The sequence below is a fragment of the Calidris pugnax genome, unplaced genomic scaffold (genome assembly GCF_001431845.1).
Source record: "Calidris pugnax isolate Ruff unplaced genomic scaffold, ASM143184v1 scaffold39, whole genome shotgun sequence".
Classification (NCBI taxonomy): Eukaryota; Metazoa; Chordata; class Aves; order Charadriiformes; family Scolopacidae; genus Calidris; species Calidris pugnax.
This window is the reverse complement of record NW_015090828.1, coordinates 9,513,650-9,532,492: the sequence shown is the minus strand read 5'-3', so window position 1 is coordinate 9,532,492 and position 18,843 is coordinate 9,513,650. Positions and strand designations below refer to the sequence as shown.

Genomic DNA, 18,843 nt, shown 5'->3' with positions numbered 1-18,843 from the left:
TTTCACTGATTACTAGAATTCTTGGGTTCCATCTCCTGATTCTCTGCAGATCTCTGTTTACTATTGTGTGCCTTTTATCAAAAAACCTAAAAATCTCCTCCCCCCTGCAAATAATACATGGAAAGTCACATCTACTGCCTGCTGCCCCCCAGGCACTGTGTTGCCAGTGGTGGGGCATCTACCACCTTTCTGGGCAACCTGTGCCAGTGGTTAACCACTCTCATGGTAAAACATTTCTTCTCTGTGTCTGGTGTAAATCTACCCCATTTTAGTTTAAAACCATTACCCCTTGTCCTGTTGCAACAGGCCCTGCCAAAAAGTTTGTCCCCATCTCTCCTATAAGCCCCCTCCAAGTACTGAAAGACTACAGTAAAGTCTCCCTGGAGCCTTCTCTTCTCCAGGCTGAACAACCCCAGCTCTCTCAGCCTGTCCGGTCTGGAGAATAAGTCTTTGAGGAGAGGCTGAGGGAGCTGGGGGTGTTCAGCCTGGAGAAGAGGAGGCTGAGGGGAGACCTTATTGCTCTCTCCAACTCCCTGAAAGGAGGGTGTAGAGAGATGGGGGTCGGTCTCTTCTCCCAAGTCCCAGGCGACAGGACAAGAGGAAATGGCCTCAAGTTGCACCAGGGGAGGTTCAGGCTGGATATTAGGAAAAATTTTTTCACTGAAAGGGTTCTCAGCCATTGGAATGGGCTGCCCAGGGAGGGGGTTGAGGCACCATCCCTGGAGGTGTTCAAAAGACAGGTTGATGTAGTGCTGGGAGACATGGTTTAGTGATGATCCTCCTTGTTTGTTGTGTGGGTGTCTATTTTTGTCAGTTAGGTTGACGGTTGGACAAGATGATCTTTGAGGTCCCTTCCAACCTAGAAGATTCTGTGATTCTGTGAGAGGTGCTCCAGCCTTCTCATCATCTCTGTGGCCTTTTCTGGACCTGCTCCAACAGGTCCTTGTCCTCCTTATGTTGGAGGCTCCAGAGCTGGACACAGTACTCTTTGTTGGGGTCTCACCAGAGTGGAGCAGAGGGGCAGAATCCCCACCCTGGTGGGGATGCAGCCCAGGATGCAGTTGGCTTTCTGGGTTGTCAGTGTGTGTTGTCAGCTCACGTCCAGCTTTTCATCCATCAGTACCCCCAAGTCCATCTTGGTAGGGCTGCTTTCAATCCCAGCATCCCCCAGCCTGTATCGATACTGGGGGTTGCCCCAACCCAGGTGCCAGGACCCTGCAGAAATTGATAAATTGTGTTTAGGTTTTTCCTCTGCAGAGAAGGAATTACTTTTGTAATTGCTGATATATAGCAGTTACTGCAGTGAGGATAAGGCAATAGTAATTTTAATGAGCCTGGCAGAGGATATATCTGAGGCTCCCTTTCTGTTTACCTCTGCCTAATACAAGCAGAATAATATAAATAGCCGGGGCTTTATCTCATGTTAGTTAACTTGAGTGTTTGTGAATTTATTTATTTCTTTTTAGTGTCTTCTTGCTGCCCACTGAAGAGGAAGGTAATTGAAAGAGCAGTGAAGGGCTGATGGTTTGCAGTGAACTTTCCAGCCTGGTGTAAAATTAATCTTTGTCAGAGAGTTTTCCTTGAGTGGGTAGCTGCTGTTTTCCTGTGTGTAAAAGGGGCAAATGCTCTCAGATGTAGCTGCACTGAAAAAAAAACACAGACTTGCAGCTGGTGTGAAGCAAAGTCTAGAGAGCCTGAGGCGATAACTCAGAGGTGTGAGTGGCCCTGTTCCTTCTGGTGGATCATAGAATCATTGAGGTTGGAAGAGACCCTTGGGATCATCGAGTCCAACCATCTACCCTACTCTACAAAGTCCTCCCCTACACCATGTCCCTCAGTACCCCATCTAAACGTCCCTTAAACACATCCAGGGATGGTGACTCCACCCCCTCCCTGGGCAGCCTATTCCAATGCCCGACCACTCTTTCTGTGAAAAACTCCTTCCTGATGTTCAGTCTAAACCTCCCCTGTTGGAGCTTGAAGCCGTTCCCCCTCGTTCTATTGTTAATTACCTGTGAGAAGAGACCAGCACCAACCTCTCTACAGTGTCCTTTCAGGTAGTTGTAGAAAGTGATGAGGTCTCCCCTCAGCCTCCTCTTCCTCAAACTAAACAACCCCAGCTCCTTCAGCTGCTCTTCATATGATTTGTCTTCCAGGCCCTTCACTAGTTTCGTTGCCCTCCTCTGCACTGGCTCCAGCACCTCCAGATCTCTCTTGTATTGAGGTGCCCAAAACTGGACACAATACTCGAGGTGTGGCCTCACCAGTGCTGAGTACAGGGGCATAATCACCTCCCTACTTCTGGTCACACTATTTCTAATACAAGCCAGATGGTAACTTCCATGCTGTGGGTGGCTGATGGTTTATCTAAGCTGCAGAAGGAAGGGGAGGAAAACGATGGCAAGTATCACTGTGCTTGCAGGTAGCTGCGTTTTTCTCACCAGAGGTACCTGGAAATGAGGTGAGGAAATGATAATGACAGGCCTTTAACCATGTGTGGTGAAGTTGGGAAGGAAGGAGGAGTTGCCATTTTGCAAAAGTAGAGCTGTACTCTCTGCAGCAAGTATTTTGCAGCGATTAATTGGGAGTGGGTCATCTTCTCCCATTATTTCACTGAATTTCACTGAATTTTAGAGTTGGAAGGGACCATAGAGATCATCTAGTCCAACTCCCCTGCTGAAGCAGGATTGCCTAGAGCTTGTCAGAGCATGTTACTCAGGAGCATCCAGGCGGGTCTTGAAAATCTCCAAGGAAGGGGACTCCACACCCTCCCTGGGCAGCCTGTTCCAGGGCTCTGCCACCCTCACTGTGAAGAAGTTTCTCCTCATATTTGAGTGGAACCTCTTATGTTCCAACTTGTGCCCGTTTCCCCTCGTCCTCTCACTGGGAACCACTGAAAAGAGTCTGGCTCCCTCCTCCTTCAACCCTCCCTTGAGATACTTGTCAGCATTGATAAGGTCTCCCCTCAGCCTTCTCTTCTCCAGACTAAAGAGTCCCAGCTCTCTCAGTCTCTCCTCATAAGGGAGATACTGCTGAAATGCTATTTTAAGGAGATAGGTGGTTGACACCAGCCAGGGAAAGCCTAAATTGCTGTCGATTGCTCCGAAAATGTGAAGCTGTACCTACCTGAGATGGTTAATCTCTCCCCTCTCCCCTGCCTGCCCAGCATTCATCTCTGCATTACGCAGTTGCACACGAAGCCTGGTGTTGCTGAGCAGTTCCTGAAAGATGTCAAAGACAGCATCGAGGACATCATGAAGGACCTCAATGCCAAGACCACAGGCATGGTAAGGAAGCCAGCGTTCTAGCGAGCGTGTGTTTGGGGTGGATGTGTTAATGGTGATGGTATTAACGATCCTGTGTAACGACCTCCTCTTTTCTGCTTAGGGAGCCATCTATGGAATGGCCCAGTCCGTCCCAGACAGGAGCTTGGTAGCAGAGATTTCTCAGGCCTACTTGGACGGCCTCTACAGCACGGATGTTCCTTGCAGTGAAAAGCACATGAACGGCTCTCCCGGCCACCACTGACTGTAGTGCAACCATCGGTGCCTTGCCAACTAGCACTGGGGTGGTTCTGAAGGTTTCCTAGGGGAAGAGATGGCAATAAGCCTTTGTTCCTACAATTGCAGGTCTGATGGCGGCTTGATCTTGAAAACATCCTTCCCTGTCTTAGTCTGTTCTGAAATCTGTATTGTTTTCATGCCCCAAGTTTAGTTTTAGGGCTTTTTCTTCCCTTTCCCCTGCCTGTTTCCATCATGACTATTGATGGTGAATTGAATGTCCATTCCACAACTCCAAATTCCTCAGGTATTCTGCGTGTCACTTCATTCCTTGCTGTTTCTTCTCCTCACACCTGGTATCGAGCCGGTGTCCAGCCAAGTGTTAGATTTGAGTTCTCATGTTGTGTTCCAAAGCTTCAATCTTCCCAGAAGTCGAAGGTAGAAAATAAATGGAATATTTTTTTTGTTTTGTTTTGTTTTGAGTATTCCTCCGAGCTACTGCATTTAACAGACTGTGCTGGCAGCCTTGTGTCTATGTAATGCAGAGCTGATAAATTGGCAAAGGAAAGATGGTCGTGTTCTCCTATTTGAAACCCCCTTTGGAGATCTCAGTGAGACCGCGATTGGTATCTGCTGAGGGGAAGAAAACCCAACACAAAATCCATTTCTGGAATCTCTTTGTTTGAATAAGAGCAGAAATAGAACCCAAGAGGGTGGTGTAAGGAGAGGAACTGGACGGTACTGAAAAATCTTAGGTACGTAGTAACCGTTTTACTTCCCTGCCTCTTCTAGAAAAGACGTGCGTTTACCACCTAGAGTGCTTACTGTAGCTTGCACAATTCTGGAGGGATGTGCAAAACAAGTGATTTCACTGCTCATAACTTGAAGGTTTTGCACTCTCTCACAATGCTGTAGTAGAGTCAGTCAGGCCCTGGCGCGTGCCATGGCTGGGGACTTCACGTGCAAACGGATGGCGCCAAAGCTGACCTTTTTTTACCATGATCTTTTAGTATCAAAAGGTGACTTTTTGTAATAGTCGTAATCTCTGCTCTTTGCACTGATTCTTTTTAAGGCACATTCTCGAAAGGGCATTCACCATTGTGCCTTGATGCTTCTCTGGCCTTTTTTTTTTTTTTTTTTTGTTGTTGTGGGATGCCAGGGGAGGGTTTGAGGGTTCAGCTGTTGACTGCAGCGTTGGCTACGGTTGTTTCCTTACGGTACTATACTGAAAAAAACCCAAAACCTCAAAGGCAGACTGGCCTCAGAGAAGGTAGAATAGAATTGTATTGAGCCAAGTCCCTTCACAGTATTACCAAGATGCTGGTGTATCTCTGAGAGGCAGATGATAGGCTGCAGCAAGTTGGAAGTATTCAAGCCTTAGGCATATGGCTCACTTTTCCTATTTTTCTGTGCTGTTTTTACGGTGAGAGATTTTTCCCAGTGCAGCTTGTGGCCTTAAGGACAAGGTAGAACCTCTTGAGTTATTAAGCAGTGGTGGAGTCACTCCTGCAGGGTTTTCCTGCCTGTTTCCTCTCAGCTTTTTGCACGCTACCGAGAGTTTCCTGGGCACATTTCAACATTTGGGGGAAGACTTTGTGCCACACCTGCAGAGTCTCGTGCAGGGAATCTGAAGGGATCTATCTCTCTGCTGGAGTGGGCTTGCTAGCCTGAAGCTGACCCTCACTGGCTTAAAACCAGCTGAAGCACACACTTGCACAATAATTCTACCCAAATTACCAGCCACTGCACAAACCATTGCAGCCTTGGGCCCAGTGATTGCAGGAAGAAGGCTTGCTTTTTAGCAGGTTTATTCTCAGTGCTAGGAGACAAAAGTGTTTTGGCCATCTGCCCTTAAATTGCCCTAACTTCATGCATGTCTCTGAGCCCTTTTGAAAACATACTGCCTGATAGTCTCTTGATGGTGTTACCAGCTCTGGCAGTCAGTCAGCTTTTATGTTGGACCTATTTATTCTTGCCAATGTGACCATTACTGCATCTCTGAGTTTGCTGTACTTTGGAGACAGTCTTAAGTGTCTGGCTACTGTGATGGTTCTTTTTTGAACCAAGATTTAAAAAAAAAAACAACCAACAAAAAAGGGAGATACTCTTTTTGTTTCCGCTTTAAAAGGAAGAGAGGATGGATTGGGTTGGGGTTAAGGAGAGAAAAAACTCCCTCCTCCCTGGTTGTGTTCTCCTCCAAGGAAGTTAGATGGATCTTAATGGATCAGTGCTCCATTTCACATTTTTGGATGTATTTGAAGATGTTATTTGTAAGTCAATGTATTCCGTTCTGGGCTTTACTTACTAGTAATATTTGTGGGTTATACTTATTTTATGTGTATTTGTTCTATACTGTAAATGTAATCTTCTGGTCAGGAATAGGCCACTGTAATTTACCAGTGTGTAGTCTTTATTCATCCTTGTTATCTAACATGTAATCTGCATCTCCTTTATCATGCCAAATGGTCTTAGGAAAACAGTGCAATTAACAGGCTGTATAATTTTTTAAGAGACAAAAAAAAATGGGAAGAATTTTACGGACTGGATTATGATCTGAAACTGGATGGTACTTTAGACCTGGATGGAGCTTCGTGACTATTAATTCCTGTGAGATTTCTGACTGTTGGGTTTTCCAAGTGAGAATTACTAAATTTGTTGCTTGTACAAAGCACTCCCAAGGGATTTGCCTGCTCTTAGGTACTAGACTGAAGAATATCCAATGGGATGGACCAAGAAGAGATGTGTGTCTTCATGCCATGGATTTCACCTGCACTTTTCGGATGACTCGGGGGAGGGGGGAGTGGAAGGGTTGCGTACAATACAATAATATCTTGCCCAATAAATACACATTTTGACTTTTTAATGAAGAAATTGGACAAGTTCATCTGATGGCAGTATTCTGTATTGCTGTAATGTGACGCTGCAAAACTGTAGGCTGAAATAGCCGAAGAGATGGTGAAAATGGGCCTAGTTTGTATTAAAATGGTGCATTTAGCTATCCAGGCTCATTGAACTCTTTATTTTTTTTCTATTTCAATACTCATTTGAATGAATGGGGACCTACTGCTTCTGGTCTTTGCTCGTGCACAGCCTAGTATGCGGTGGGGAGAATGGTGTATGAATCTCACTGACTGCCTGAGGACTGCTGTTTCATCCTGCCAAGATAAAGGTGTTTTTTTGTGTCTTGTGTGTGATGTTCAAGGATGCTGAAAATAGTCATTGAAGAGCTATGGATTTCCTCTTAATACCTTCTATAACTGTAAAGGGTTAAAAAAAAAAAAAAGGAGATGAATTGGGTGTTTGTAGTGTTTATCCCAGACTGTTTTGCTGAAAGCAACTATTGTTGGTTTCACAGCAAATTGTTCCTGTTGTATTGAAAACGCAGCAATTTGGCTGCGGACTCACTGAATGCAGAGCTCTTTGTGTTACCCCAGCGAAGATCTTACCCCCCAAAATCCACCTACAACCTCTTTTGGGAGATATTCCAATCTAAGCAGCCCCTGGCCTGTTGCTGCTTTTGGGCCTTTGGGTTGTGCCTCCCCTGTGGTTATAGTACAGGGGATTTTAGCACAAGATTTTAGCACAAGCAGGTTTTTTTTTTCTGATAATCTCATTCTCTTTCAGACCCCGTTGGCTTTGAGATGCACGTGCCATTTCTCTGCATTGCTTCACCAAGAAGCTTTTTCCATGGCAGAAGCACCTTCTTGAGAGCAGTCAGGCCAGTAGCTGTCTTGGGAGAAAACCCGTCGGCGTCATTTTGACAAGTGTTGAGGCCTCCTTCCAAACTTGACATCAGGTTAACCAACATCTTTATTGTAAACGTTTTCAGTTGGTATCCTACCATAAAGGCCAGTTACAATAGGGGTGAGATCACACGTCTGCTTATAATACTGCTAGGAAGAGGTTACAGTCATAACCAAATTGCACATCACACTTTGCTGGTATGGTCTAGAGAAACCAAAGGGTTCATGTACCATGTTTTGGGTAGAAAACATACTCCAGTAGGTAAGAAGCAGTAAAGCAGTGCCTGGATGGGGTCGGGTTCTGGAAAGATTTACTGGTACAATTGTGTAACGTGACTCCTGATAAAAGGGCACCTCTGCTGAAAGCCCCAAGAGGCTCAGCAGTTTGTGGGCTGGTAACACAGGGCTAACGGAGGGTTTAAGAGTGGAAGCAGCAAGATCAGAGCAGGGTATATGCACGGTGCCCAGGAAGCACCTCCATGCATCTCTGAGCTGCAGAGGTGGGATTTGGTGTGGTGTTTAGGCAGTCTGGATCCAGGAATGAGCTGGGAAGTGGGAAAAGGCTCAAAGGTGCAGCCATCCAGGCGGGATACGGGTTGTGGCAGCGGCAGAGTTGATTTTTTGGCTTCATGTGTGTCTCTCTAGTCAGGAGAGAGAAGCTGCAACCTGCTCGATGAAGCTGGCCAAGTTGATGTCTCGCTCTGATAAGCCTCCACACTCGTGGGTGCTCAAGGTGATGTGAACCTAAAGCAGACAGACAGACCAACCAACCAAGTGTTGCTGGCAGAAAGAGCAGGACCGGTTTCCCCCCAGCGCTGCAGACAGTTTGCATCTGATGAGGCAGGTAGCACCGTTATTTTCTCTAGACTTGTTAGCAAAATTATTGGAGGTGGGAGAGGTGGTCTGGCATTTTTGCCTGGTTTTCTCCTTCATGGAGTCATGGAATTGTCATAGTTGGAAGGGATCTCTAGAGATCATCTAATCCAACTTCCCTGACAAAGCAGGGTTGCCCAGAGTGCATCACTCAGGAGCATCCAGGTGGGATGTCCCCTTCTCCCCAGAGAAGGGGACTCCACACCCTCCCTGAGCAGCCTGTTCCAGGGCTCTGGCACCCTCACCCCAAAGTTGTTCTTCCTCAGATTTGAGTGGAACTTCCCATGTTCCAGCTTGTGCCCGTTGCCCCTCGTCCTGTCACTGGGAACCACTGAAATGAGTCCGGCTCCATCCTCCCTCAACCCACCCTTGAGATACTTGTCAGCATAATCCTTCCTACAGCTCGTCCTGGCCACAAGCTGTCCCTGCCACCCCTGCCTTGGTCACAGCAGCTAGCTGTCCCCACTTTTCAACTCTTCCTCCAGATGCTTTTCCCCTTGCTCTGCTACTTTTGATATTGATTTTAAAAAAAGCAACCCTGGTGCCAGCCTACAGGCAGCTGCTGCTCAGCTGGACAGATGGAAAGAAAAAGGTTGGGTGTGCTATGCTGAGGGAATAATGTCTGGGGAGAGAGGTCCCACCGATCTGAACAGCACTTGCTGCTGCTGTTTTATGCCTCATGGAAGGGATGTGTTCTCTGAAGAGCTCTGGTTGCCCCCCACCATCCCTCTTTCTTACCTTATTGTACACATTGAACCATTCGGGGTGGTGATCCAGTTTTTCTGCTTGTAAAGCCACTCTGGTCATGAAGCCAAAGGCCTGCCCAGTGGAGCAAGAAGAAAAGTTAGCTCTGAACACTGCCATATATTGTTTTTCACCCCATTGCTATTAATTTTACACCATGTGTTTCTAACCCAAGCGAATGCAAGGCCTGGGATGTCCTGTATCTTTGCTGGGGTTTTCTATGGGTTTTCCTCTTCTCCCAAACCAACCATGTGCCGAGTTGAGCACTTTGGTGTCTTGGGCAGCTTATCTTACTTGGCCATTACATTTCAGGAGAAAGATGGAGGGGTTTCTTTAGCTGAGCCTTGCAGATGGGACCCCCCCCTGCTCTGCAGACCAGGTCTCCTGGGTTGTAAAACTCTGATACTGCTGATGCTCCTACCCGGTTGAAGTCCTTGAAGTGGAACTCTTTGAAGATGGCGTCTCTGCCTTCCACCTCGTTCCACCCCACGGCCCTCAGGTTTGGCAGCAGCTGCTCCCTCTCCTCCGCGCTCAGCCTGTGGGCTTTTCCTGCCTGGCACAGCAGAAAGGAAAGGGAAGAGGAGCAGGTCACCGTGGCGGAGGTAGGATGAAGCAGGTGTTTAAAGCAGGGAAGGCGTCCCGTGGGATTCATGGAGGCAGCTTTAGACTGGGTGGGAGGGTTAGGGGGGGTGTGCAGACCTGAATTGGGGGGTGCTGATGATAAGGGACACCTCTGCTCCCTGCTATGGGCACATCCTGCACATACCTAGGTCAAGTGAAGCCCAGCTTGTCACTTTTGTCCTCTGACCTGCAATGCTTACTACTTTTAATGGTGTATTCGGTATAACCCGAGGTAATAAGAAATGCTTGGCACTTTTGTCCTCTGACCTGCAATGCTTACTACTTTTAACGGTGTATTCGTTATAACCCAAGGTAATAAGAAACGATGGCTGTGTGAGGTTAAGCTCCCAAATACACTACATGTAGTTTTCTGGAAAAAATACCCACTCTAAAACTCTGTGACGGCTTCTAGAACTGAGAATTGCTTGCTTTTGAGGTTTGCAAAGTACCTTCCTGAAGCAGGAGGGCTTTATTTGCAGGTGGTCTGCACAGACAGCCTGCCTTAGAGGAGAAAGAAGTGGTGTGAATCAGAGATGAGTCACGTTAAGCCTGAGTTCAGCTCCTTTTCCTTTTCAGTCTCCCTTACGTTAAGATGGAATTAAAGAGCCTGTTTTTGTCTGAGGAACAAAGGGCAGAGGGAGGGACTGTGATTTAGCATTGCCTTCTCCTCTCGGGCAGAGCTGCTGGTATTTGTTTTTTCAGGGGTGGGTAGGGAAAGCAGCAGTTTGTCTTGGCTTCGGGGAGTGAATATGGGCCAAGATGAAACTAAAATGGAGTTTTTGGGGATGGGGGCTACCCAAGCTAGCGTATCTTCTGGCTCAGTGGGGAAGTCAGGAGTGAGTGTGGGGGAGTATTGCTCTATCTGAAAGATGATATCCTGGGGGATTATTGCTCTATCTGAAAGATGATATCCTGGCAATTAAAATTTCTTCCTAGTAGGTGATCTGTATTTTGAATTGGTGAGGATTGTTGTTTCTCAGTGACAAAGACCAATGTCTCTTTGCAATTTTGGTTTCCTTTATACGCTGTAGAGCAGTGTGGTGAGTTATGTGTGAGTCCCAGCAACTACTGCAAGAACTACAGGTTCTTGTGAGTGTTTGATCAGGAGCCCCTTGAGATGCTTCGTTTGGCCATCGATGCTCAGAAGTAGCACCTTAAACCAGCTGAACAACTAAGGCAAATCATCCTTTCCTATACTTTACCTAGTCACAGGCTGTACACCACCATCGACTCCAGCCACGGAGCTGATGTCTTTGTGGGTTCTTCTTTGGTTTTGCACATTTTGGGGAAGATTATTATTGGGAATAAGCACCTGCTAAGCCATCAGGCTGTGTGGGTGCCTGCCTCTCTGCGTAGCCGTGACCCTAGAGAAAGCTGCCAGCTGCAGACCACGAAATGGAGAGTTGCAAGAACTACAGGTTCTTGTGAGTGTTTGATCAGGAGCCCCTTGAGATGCTTCGTTTGGCCATCGATGCTCAGAAGTAGCACCTTAAACCAGCTGAACAACTAAGGCAAATCATCCTTTCCTATACTTTACCTAGTCACAGGCTGTACACCACCATCGACTCCAGCCACGGAGCTGATGTCTTTGTGGGTTCTTCTTTGGTTTTGCACATTTTGGGGAAGATTATTATTGGGAATAAGCACCTGCTAAGCCATCAGGCTGTGTGGGTGCCTGCCTCTCTGCGTAGCCGTGACCCTAGAGAAAGCTGCCAGCTGCAGACCACGAAATGGAGAGTGCCAAGGTGTGTGCTGAACCCCATAGCTCCGGGGTGGCCAGGTGTGGGGTGGCTCCCATCCCCCTGCCATGGTGGCCACATGCTCTCCCTCTCACAGGACGTTTGGGGATTTCACTGAACTTTAGAGTTGGAAGGGACCATAGAGATCATCTAGTCCAACTCCCCTGCTGAAGCAGGATTGCCTAGAGCTTGTCAGAGCATGTTACTCAGGAGTGCATCCAGGTGGGGCTTGAAAATCTCCAAGGAAGGGGACTCCACACCCTCCTTGGGCAGCCTCTTCCAGGGCTCTGTCACCCTCACTGTGAAGAAGTTTCTCCTCATATTTGAGTGGAACCTCTTATGTTCCAACTTGTGCCCGTTGCCCCTCGTCCTCTCACTGGGAACCACTGAAAAGAGTCTGGTTCCCTCCTCCCTCAGCCCACCCTTGAGATACTTGTTAGCATTAATAAGGTCTCCCCTCAGCCTTCTCTTCTCCAGACTAAAGAGTCCCAGCTCTTCCCCAGAAGGGAAAGCCTTCTTCGCCTGTGCGTGCTCCGGTTTCACTGCTGGGGTGCAAACCACCTCTGCCACCCTTCAGTTGGGATGGCCCCAGCTCCACCACCCTGCTGATGCCAACCCCCATCCCTTCCCCAGCTCTGGGTTCAGAGGGAAGGCAGTGAGTAAACACAGCTCAGGCAATAAACCCTCAGCCCTTGCCCTTCCACGCCGATGGCTGGCGTGATAAGCCGGGTGTGGGTAGCTTAGCAACTGGATAACGTGGGGAGGGAGGCTGGCTCTGCACGGGGCCGCTGGCAGGGGGGTGCTCTGCCATGGAGGACTCTGATAGGGATGGGCTAGGGGCTGCAGCAGGTTTTGGGACCACGGCCTGAGAGCTCCTGCTTGGCTGGAGCAGAAGGGGATGGACACGGGGGGCTGGATGGTGAACCAGCCTCCCCCAGGCAGAGCAAGAAAGCAGGCTGCAAGGGGAGGGATGTGGTTTAATTGTTCTCTGAACCCTTTTCTTCATGAGGAAGACAGGCCCTGAGGGTTTTTTCCAGGCCCAGCTCCTCTCTGAGAGCCCAGTGCCAGCTTGGGGGGTGGGGGGGCATGGCCAGGCTGAGGTTTGACCAATGGACCACACAAAAGCCATCTCCTCTGGCTCTGTGTCGTGGTGGCAAACCCTCTCTCTGCCTGGAGCACCCTCTGTGCCCTCCACCCTGCTCCCTTCCCTCCTTCTCCACCCCAGCCTGCCGTCTTTTGACAGTGTGGCATGTTAAAAGGAGTAAGTAGACATGAAAGTATTAAAACACACTCTTCTCATTAGGGAAATTTTAATTATTTTGTTTTCCTTTGCTGGCTCTCAACTGCTAAGGCAGTGGGATTTTGATTTTGATATTTTATTATTTTGCCAGCAGGAAAGCAAATATGTGCATTGTGCAACCAAGTGGGGAGAAGCAAAAAAAAAAAAAAGACCAGCATGGCGAGCAAGAAAGCAGGCTGCAAGGGGAGGGATGTGGTTTAATTGTTCTCTGAACCCTTTTCTTCATGAGGAAGACAGGCCCTGAGGGTTTTTTCCAGGCCCAGCTCCTCTCTGAGAGCCCAGTGCCAGCTTGGGGGGTGGGGGGGCATGGCCAGGCTGAGGTTTGACCAATGGACCACACAAAAGCCATCTCCTCTGGCTCTGTGTCGTGGTGGCAAACCCTCTCTCTGCCTGGAGCACCCTCTGTGCCCTCCACCCTGCTCCCTTCCCTCCTTCTCCACCCCAGCCTGCCGTCTTTTGACAGTGTGGCATGTTAAAAGGAGTAAGTAGACATGAAAGTATTAAAACACACTCTTCTCATTAGGGAAATTTTAATTATTTTGTTTTCCTTTGCTGGCTCTCAACTGCTAAGGCAGTGGGATTTTGATATTTTATTTTTTGCCAGCAGGAAAGCAAATATGTGCATTGTGCAACCGAGTGGGGAGAAAAAAAAAAAGACCAACATGGGAAATTGGGAGAGCTTTGGGCTTTCTGGAGATGAATCGAACCCTCTCTGCTCCAACTAACATCTTCCCCTTTTCAGGGTGACTTTAGCACCTGGGAGAAGGTGGAAAGGAGGTGAGCAGGACCTGTGGGCAGGGCTTGGAAAAGCCAGGAAAAAGCTGATTTCTAGCCGGCTGGGGTGGCTTGCAGGTGGGGTACGGGTTTAGGGGGGGTGACACTGAAGGAAGGGGGGGTCACATTGAAGTTGGGGGGTGTCACACTGAAGGAGAGGGGTGTCACAGTGGCAGCACAGCCTTGCTGATGGACCCTTTCCCTGCCCCAGCCTTTGCGAACCCAGCGGGTTATTTATTAACCCCAGCAGCGAGCTCTGCTCTCTCTCTCTCCCAGCCTCCCCCTTCATCTGGGAGCACTTTCCCCCCCAAAACCTCCCTGTCCCCCCTAAAAACCTTCCTGCCCCCCCTCCCTATCCTTTCCCCTCAACCTGCAAAGCAAGGAGCCGGATTTCCCCGGTGAGGACTTACCATGGCCGCCGTGCTCTGCTCGCCGTCCCCTCCCGGACCGGAGCCCGCTGGAACCGTGGGGCGGCGGGAGGCGGGGCGAGGGGGCCGGGTCCACCCACGGGGGTGCCCGGCATCCCCCCCCTCTTCCCCCCTTCAACCTCCACCGCCTTCATCCACGGGGTTTGCTAAAACAAGGTCTGATGTGGCCGCCCCTGAACCCACCCCTCCCCTCTCCCCGAGGGGGAGCTTCTTTTTAACCTGTTGCAGAAGGAAAAAGCCAAAAAAAAAATATCAAAAAACAATAGCGGGATGGATGGAAGAAGGGGCATCTCAGGCTGGCAACGCGTGTGATGAATGTGACAGTCCTCTTGGCTTGACCAGACGTGTGCCTCCCAGCCCTTTGCTCTCTCTGCAGCGATAATCAGGAGCTGAGGGCTCTTTTTTGCAGACCCAGAGCTGGGATATTGGGGGGGGGAGTGTGTACATCACACCCCTTCGGAGCATTTTGGAGATGTTTCTTCCCATTGCCAAGGGCACTGTGTCTGCCCTGATGCCATGTGCTGCTCCCCAGCCTGTTTTCCCTCTCCAGACCCTGCCCTATTTGTGCCCGTGTCCTGCAGCTCCTGGCCTGTGTCAGGAACAGCGTGGCGAGTAGGACCCCAGAAGTGATCGTCCCCCTGTACTCAGCACTGGTGAGACCTTTTAGTTCCTCACCTTGAGTGCTGTGTCCAGTTTTGGGCCCCCTACCATAAAAAAAAGACATAGAGGTGCTGGAGCGGGTCCAGAGAAGGGCGACAAAGATGGTGAGGGGTCTGGAGAATAAGTCTTATGAGGAGAGGCTGAGGGAGCTGGGGTTATTCAGCTGGAGAAAAGGAGGCTGAGGGGAGACCTTATTGCTCTCTCCAACTCCCTGAAAGGAGGGTGTAGAGAGATGGGGGTCGGTCTCTTCTCCCAAGTCACAGGCGACAGATGAGAGGAAATGGCCTCAAGTTGCGCCAGGGGAGGTTCAGGCTGGATATTAGGAAAAATTTTTTCACTGAAAGGGTTCTCAGCCATTGGAATGGGCTGCCCAGGGAGGTGGTTGAGGCCCCATCCCTGGAGGTGCTCAAAAGCCGGGTTGATGAAGTGCTGGGAGGTATGGTTTAGTGATGATGCTCCTTGTTTGTTGTGTGGGTGTCTATTTTTGTCAAAATTAGGTTGACGGTTGGACAAGATGATCTTTAAGGTCCCTTCCAACCTAGAAGATTCTGTGATTCTGATTCTGTGTCTGTTAAGCCCCCCCACACGTGATGGGCAATTTTCCAGCCCTGACAACATTTATTTTTTTTTTACCACGCTGATGTACGTGGTAGACAGAAATTCTGTAGCTGCCCGCTATATCCTTGTGGCTTTCTTTACCCTTGAAGCAACAGATTCTGGACATTTTTTTAATATAGTGTGACATCCATCCTTTGTACATACTCTTGTGCACGTTTTGTTTTCTACTGGTAGGGTTCGTGGGTGCCACAGAGATGATTTGTTTCTCCAGCAGGCAAGATAGAGGAAAGCAAATTCTTCCTTTCCTTTTTTTTTTAATTTTTTTTCCTCTTTTGCCCCCTATAGATTTGCTTGCCAGGTTAATGAAAAGGAAAAACAAGCATCTTTTGTATCCTGGGAGACCCTGAGTGTTTGTTCCGGGGAGAAAAGACTTGGGGGAGCAAGGCAGCACCTAAGAGGAAAATAATTGTGTGCAGATAGGAAGCTGGAAGCTTTGATGTGGATGAGAAGAGGAGGGGTGCTGTACGGTTTTCAGCGATGAAATCAGGAGGTGGGACTGTTTGCAAGGTTGGGAAAGGCCAGCACAACATTTTCTTGGCGTAAGCCTGAATTGCAGGACTTGGCAGTTTTTCATCAGCACAGCCCAGCAGAAGCACCTCTGGAAATAGTGGCACAGGCAGGAGGTAAAAGAAGCAATAACAATCAGCATGAAGTTGGGAGGTGGAGATACTGGTGCTGCAGATAACAGCTACAGCTCAGGTGGTCTCAGCTGCAGTTTGCTCATGAAAATGCAGTGGCTGTTCTGATGATGGTGACTTGAATGTACCTTGGCGAGGTGACAGTGCCTCCCTGGGCCTCCCTATTGATTTGGAGATGGGGGAGAAAGCAAGTACCCCATCTCTCATGATACTCTGCTTTCCCTCTGTTGGATTTTCTTCCAGCACAGCTGGGGAGCTGATCTGATTTACCTTGCCAGTACAGAGCAACTGACAGACACCTCAGCCTCATTAGAGGTGAGAATTTCTGTGGCTGGAGAACATCAGGAGAAAAAACGATTAATTATACTGTGTCTACTGATTAGCCAACTCCTTTGTAATGGCATTTTCTCTCCTAGGTTATAAATCAAGCCTTAACTGCCAGCCTTACATGTGAGAGATCTCTTGCCGAGGGACGTGCTTTTGCTGAAAAGTGACAACAGGGTAGTTGTGATTTTCCTTGGTCTACTGTGTGAAATTGTGGCCCGGGGGGAACCTTTGGCTGCCTCCAACTCCTGAACCCCTAGGTGCATAAAACTGCCCCTCTGCACGACTTCGGTTTATCTTTTTGAGCTGTGACCCTTTAGATTTGTGTTTAATGATTAATTGAGGGATGTTGGGCAAGGTGTTTGCTCAGAGCGGTTTGCAGCCCCGTGCGAGAGGTGTGCCTGTTTACTGGGAACAGATTTTTGCTCTTTTCTTTTTTTTTTCCTGCCTTTTTTTTGGGTCTCGTTTAGAGCTGTGCTTCTTTTGGCAGCTAAACCCACCTGCATATATTGCTGTGACATACACACAGGGGCTTCTGTGTATCTGGAGGGAGCTCTCGTATCACCCACCTACTATTATGTGTATTTTGTCAATACCTCTTTAACTGGAATCCTGTGTCCAGTGCAGGGCTCCCCAGTTCAAGAGGGACAGGGAACTACTGGAGAGAGTCCAGCAAAGGGCAACAAAGATGATTAAGAGATTGGAGGACCTCTCTTATGAGGAAAGGCTGAGAGAGCTGGGACTCTTTAGCCTGGAGAAGAGAAGGCTGAGGGGAGACCTTATCAATGCTGACAAGGATCTCAAGGGAGGGTTGAAGGGGGAGGGAGCCAGACTCTTTTCAGTGGTTCCCAGTGACAGGACGAGGGGCAACGGGCACAAGCTGGACCATGGGAAGTTCCACTCCAATCTGAGGAAGAACTTCTTTAGGGTGAGGGTGGCAGAGCCCTGGAAGAGGCTGCCCAGGGAGGGTGTGGAGTCCCCTTCTCTGGAGATCTTCAAGCCCCACCTGGATGCTCCTGAGTGATGTGCTTTGGGCAGCCCTGCTTCAGCAGGGGAGTTGGACTAGAAGATCTCTAGAAGGTCCCTTCCAACTCCAGCAATTCCATGATTCCATGACCCTGAAAGCTGCTTTGGTTGAGAGCCCTGTACTGTCTCCTGTCTTGCTTTTTGAATTCCCACCCTTTCTCATTTCCCATTCCCTGAAACATTTTTATGGTCCCTTTGAGGGAAGAGGGATCCTGGCTTCCTTCTCTGAGCGACGTGCGACTGCTTACAGTCACATAAGAGTTATGGAGGGCATGATCCTTGCTGCTTGCAGGGGAGGGAAGCTCTCTGCAGGAGCCTAGGACTCTCCCAACAAGTGTTATTCGGGTTGGTTTTGTGGCTCGTTTGTTTTGTTGGGTTTTTTCCCTTCATGCAGCTTGATATTTTTTTTTTCTTTCTCTCGTATTCTTTCTTTCTCTTTTTTTTCCTCCCCCATAGTCTGTGCTGGCGCCTCATCTCACAGTATTAAAAATGTGCCCAGTGTCACCTCCCTGCAAGGTGTGCTTTTCCAGGCGTCCCTGGGGAGCCGCTGACCCACGGGGTTAGCATTAGCATGGTTCAAGTCACAGGAAATTCACTCTGCCTTTGCATCTTGGGCCCTTTCCTGAGGCAAACGGGATTAACCAGCAAAGCAAGTGGTGGCTTTTGCCATCTTCTTTGCTGCCACCCAGGTTTGCATTTGGAGGGGCTGTTAGCAGAGCTCCTGACTCAGCAGCGGGGTGTTTGATGGGGATGCTGGCAGAAGGAGTCTTACAGGGCTGGGTGTTGGTTTTATATTCTACTCTGGAAGAAGGGTGGGTGTCCTCCAGCACTGGATGGGAGAGATTTATCTATCACGGCCAGGAGGGACCCCGTGGGGGTCTTGCACTGAATAGAAATCACACATCAAGCGAGGAAGATCTCCTGGGCTGGAAGTAGGTGAAGCTTTGTTTGGGCTTGCTCTGTTCTTGCGTCACCCAGGTCCACTTCTGGCTGCAGCTGGAGACAAGGTGGGAACTAGATCCCGTGTCAGGAAGTCCCTGCTCCTTAGAGAAGGCCTTTAGAAAATCCTAGGTGTGCTCTTGGTTTGCTTCACCTTTCACTGATGCTCTTGGCTCTTCTTCAGTTCCAGCAACATCTGCTGATCCTTCTTTCCACTGGTTGGGAGGGAGAAGGATGTGCTGTGCTTCACCTCTTTTCCCTAAATGGGGAGACCTAGGACAGGAGGACTGTTAGCAACCCACGAGATGGGGGGGGGGAGGGGAACATCTTTTTGCCTGGTGGGTAATGAATTGTTTGTGTATTTATGGCTTTTTATTTACGCTTCTGTGAGGAGACTGCAACTCATGTGTTGTGGGCAAGGGGGAACAACTGCTTAGTCAGCAGGGAAACAATTAACCAGCTGCAGCGCCTCAGGAATTCACTGGGAATACATTTTCAGGGTTTGCTAATGGCAAATGCTAATGGAATTTGAGCAAGTAGCTTGGGACAGCCCCGCAATCCCCTGGTGAAGCTCAGCCCCCAAAAGGGTGCTTTAAGTCAGGGTGGGACGAAGTCTTTCATCATCCACTGCTCCGCTGATATCTGAAGCATTGCTCTTGTGGCACAATAGATTTAATTAAAGAGTTTGTTCAGCACCGGAGGGGATTTATAGCAGTTGAGACAAGTTTAAGTTGACAAAAGGGCCCAATAAATAGAGATGAATCGTTAATTATTCCTGTGTGAGGCTTCCTCTTGTAGCCTCGTTTTATCAAAGTCAGCGAGGGCTGGGAATTAGCCTCGGCACAATGAACAAAACAAATTGGAGGCTGGTGCCAATTGTGGCTTCTCTGCTCTGCTCACACGATGTTTTAGGTAG

At 48.8% G+C, this 18,843-nt stretch overlaps 2 protein-coding genes across 2 annotated transcripts in view; one reads left to right on the top strand and one right to left on the bottom strand.

The window, feature by feature from the left end:
* Positions 1 to 6,498, top strand: part of SGPL1 (sphingosine-1-phosphate lyase 1) — a 39,119-nt gene extending 32,621 nt beyond the window's left edge. Inside the window, exons 13-14 of the mRNA XM_014940528.1 lie at positions 3,167 to 3,287; positions 3,388 to 6,498. Coding sequence (XP_014796014.1) covers positions 3,167 to 3,287; positions 3,388 to 3,528 — 262 coding nt within the window. The 3' untranslated portion in view covers positions 3,529 to 6,498. The remainder of the gene's footprint in view (positions 1 to 3,166; positions 3,288 to 3,387) is intronic.
* Positions 6,499 to 7,286: 788 nt separating this feature from the next.
* On the bottom strand, positions 7,287 to 13,830 carry PCBD1 (pterin-4 alpha-carbinolamine dehydratase/dimerization cofactor of hepatocyte nuclear factor 1 alpha). The gene is made up of 4 exons (XM_014940530.1): positions 13,705 to 13,830; positions 9,282 to 9,413; positions 8,855 to 8,935; positions 7,287 to 7,987 (listed from the first exon to the last, which is right to left on the bottom strand). The coding sequence occupies exons 1-4, from the start codon at positions 13,705 to 13,707 to the stop codon at positions 7,889 to 7,891; spliced, it is 315 nt and encodes a 104-aa protein (XP_014796016.1). The 5' UTR covers positions 13,708 to 13,830; the 3' UTR covers positions 7,287 to 7,888.
* Between the last annotated feature and the right edge of the window lie 5,013 nt (positions 13,831 to 18,843).

Coding starts and splice junctions, on each gene's coding strand:
- PCBD1 (XM_014940530.1), bottom strand. Junction 8,936..9,281: donor ACTTCAAGGACTTCAACCGG/GTAGGAGCATCA, acceptor TCCACTGGGCAG/GCCTTTGGCTTCATGACCAG. Junction 7,988..8,854: donor GGTTCAATGTGTACAATAAG/GTAAGAAAGAGG, acceptor TGTCTGCTTTAG/GTTCACATCACCTTGAGCAC.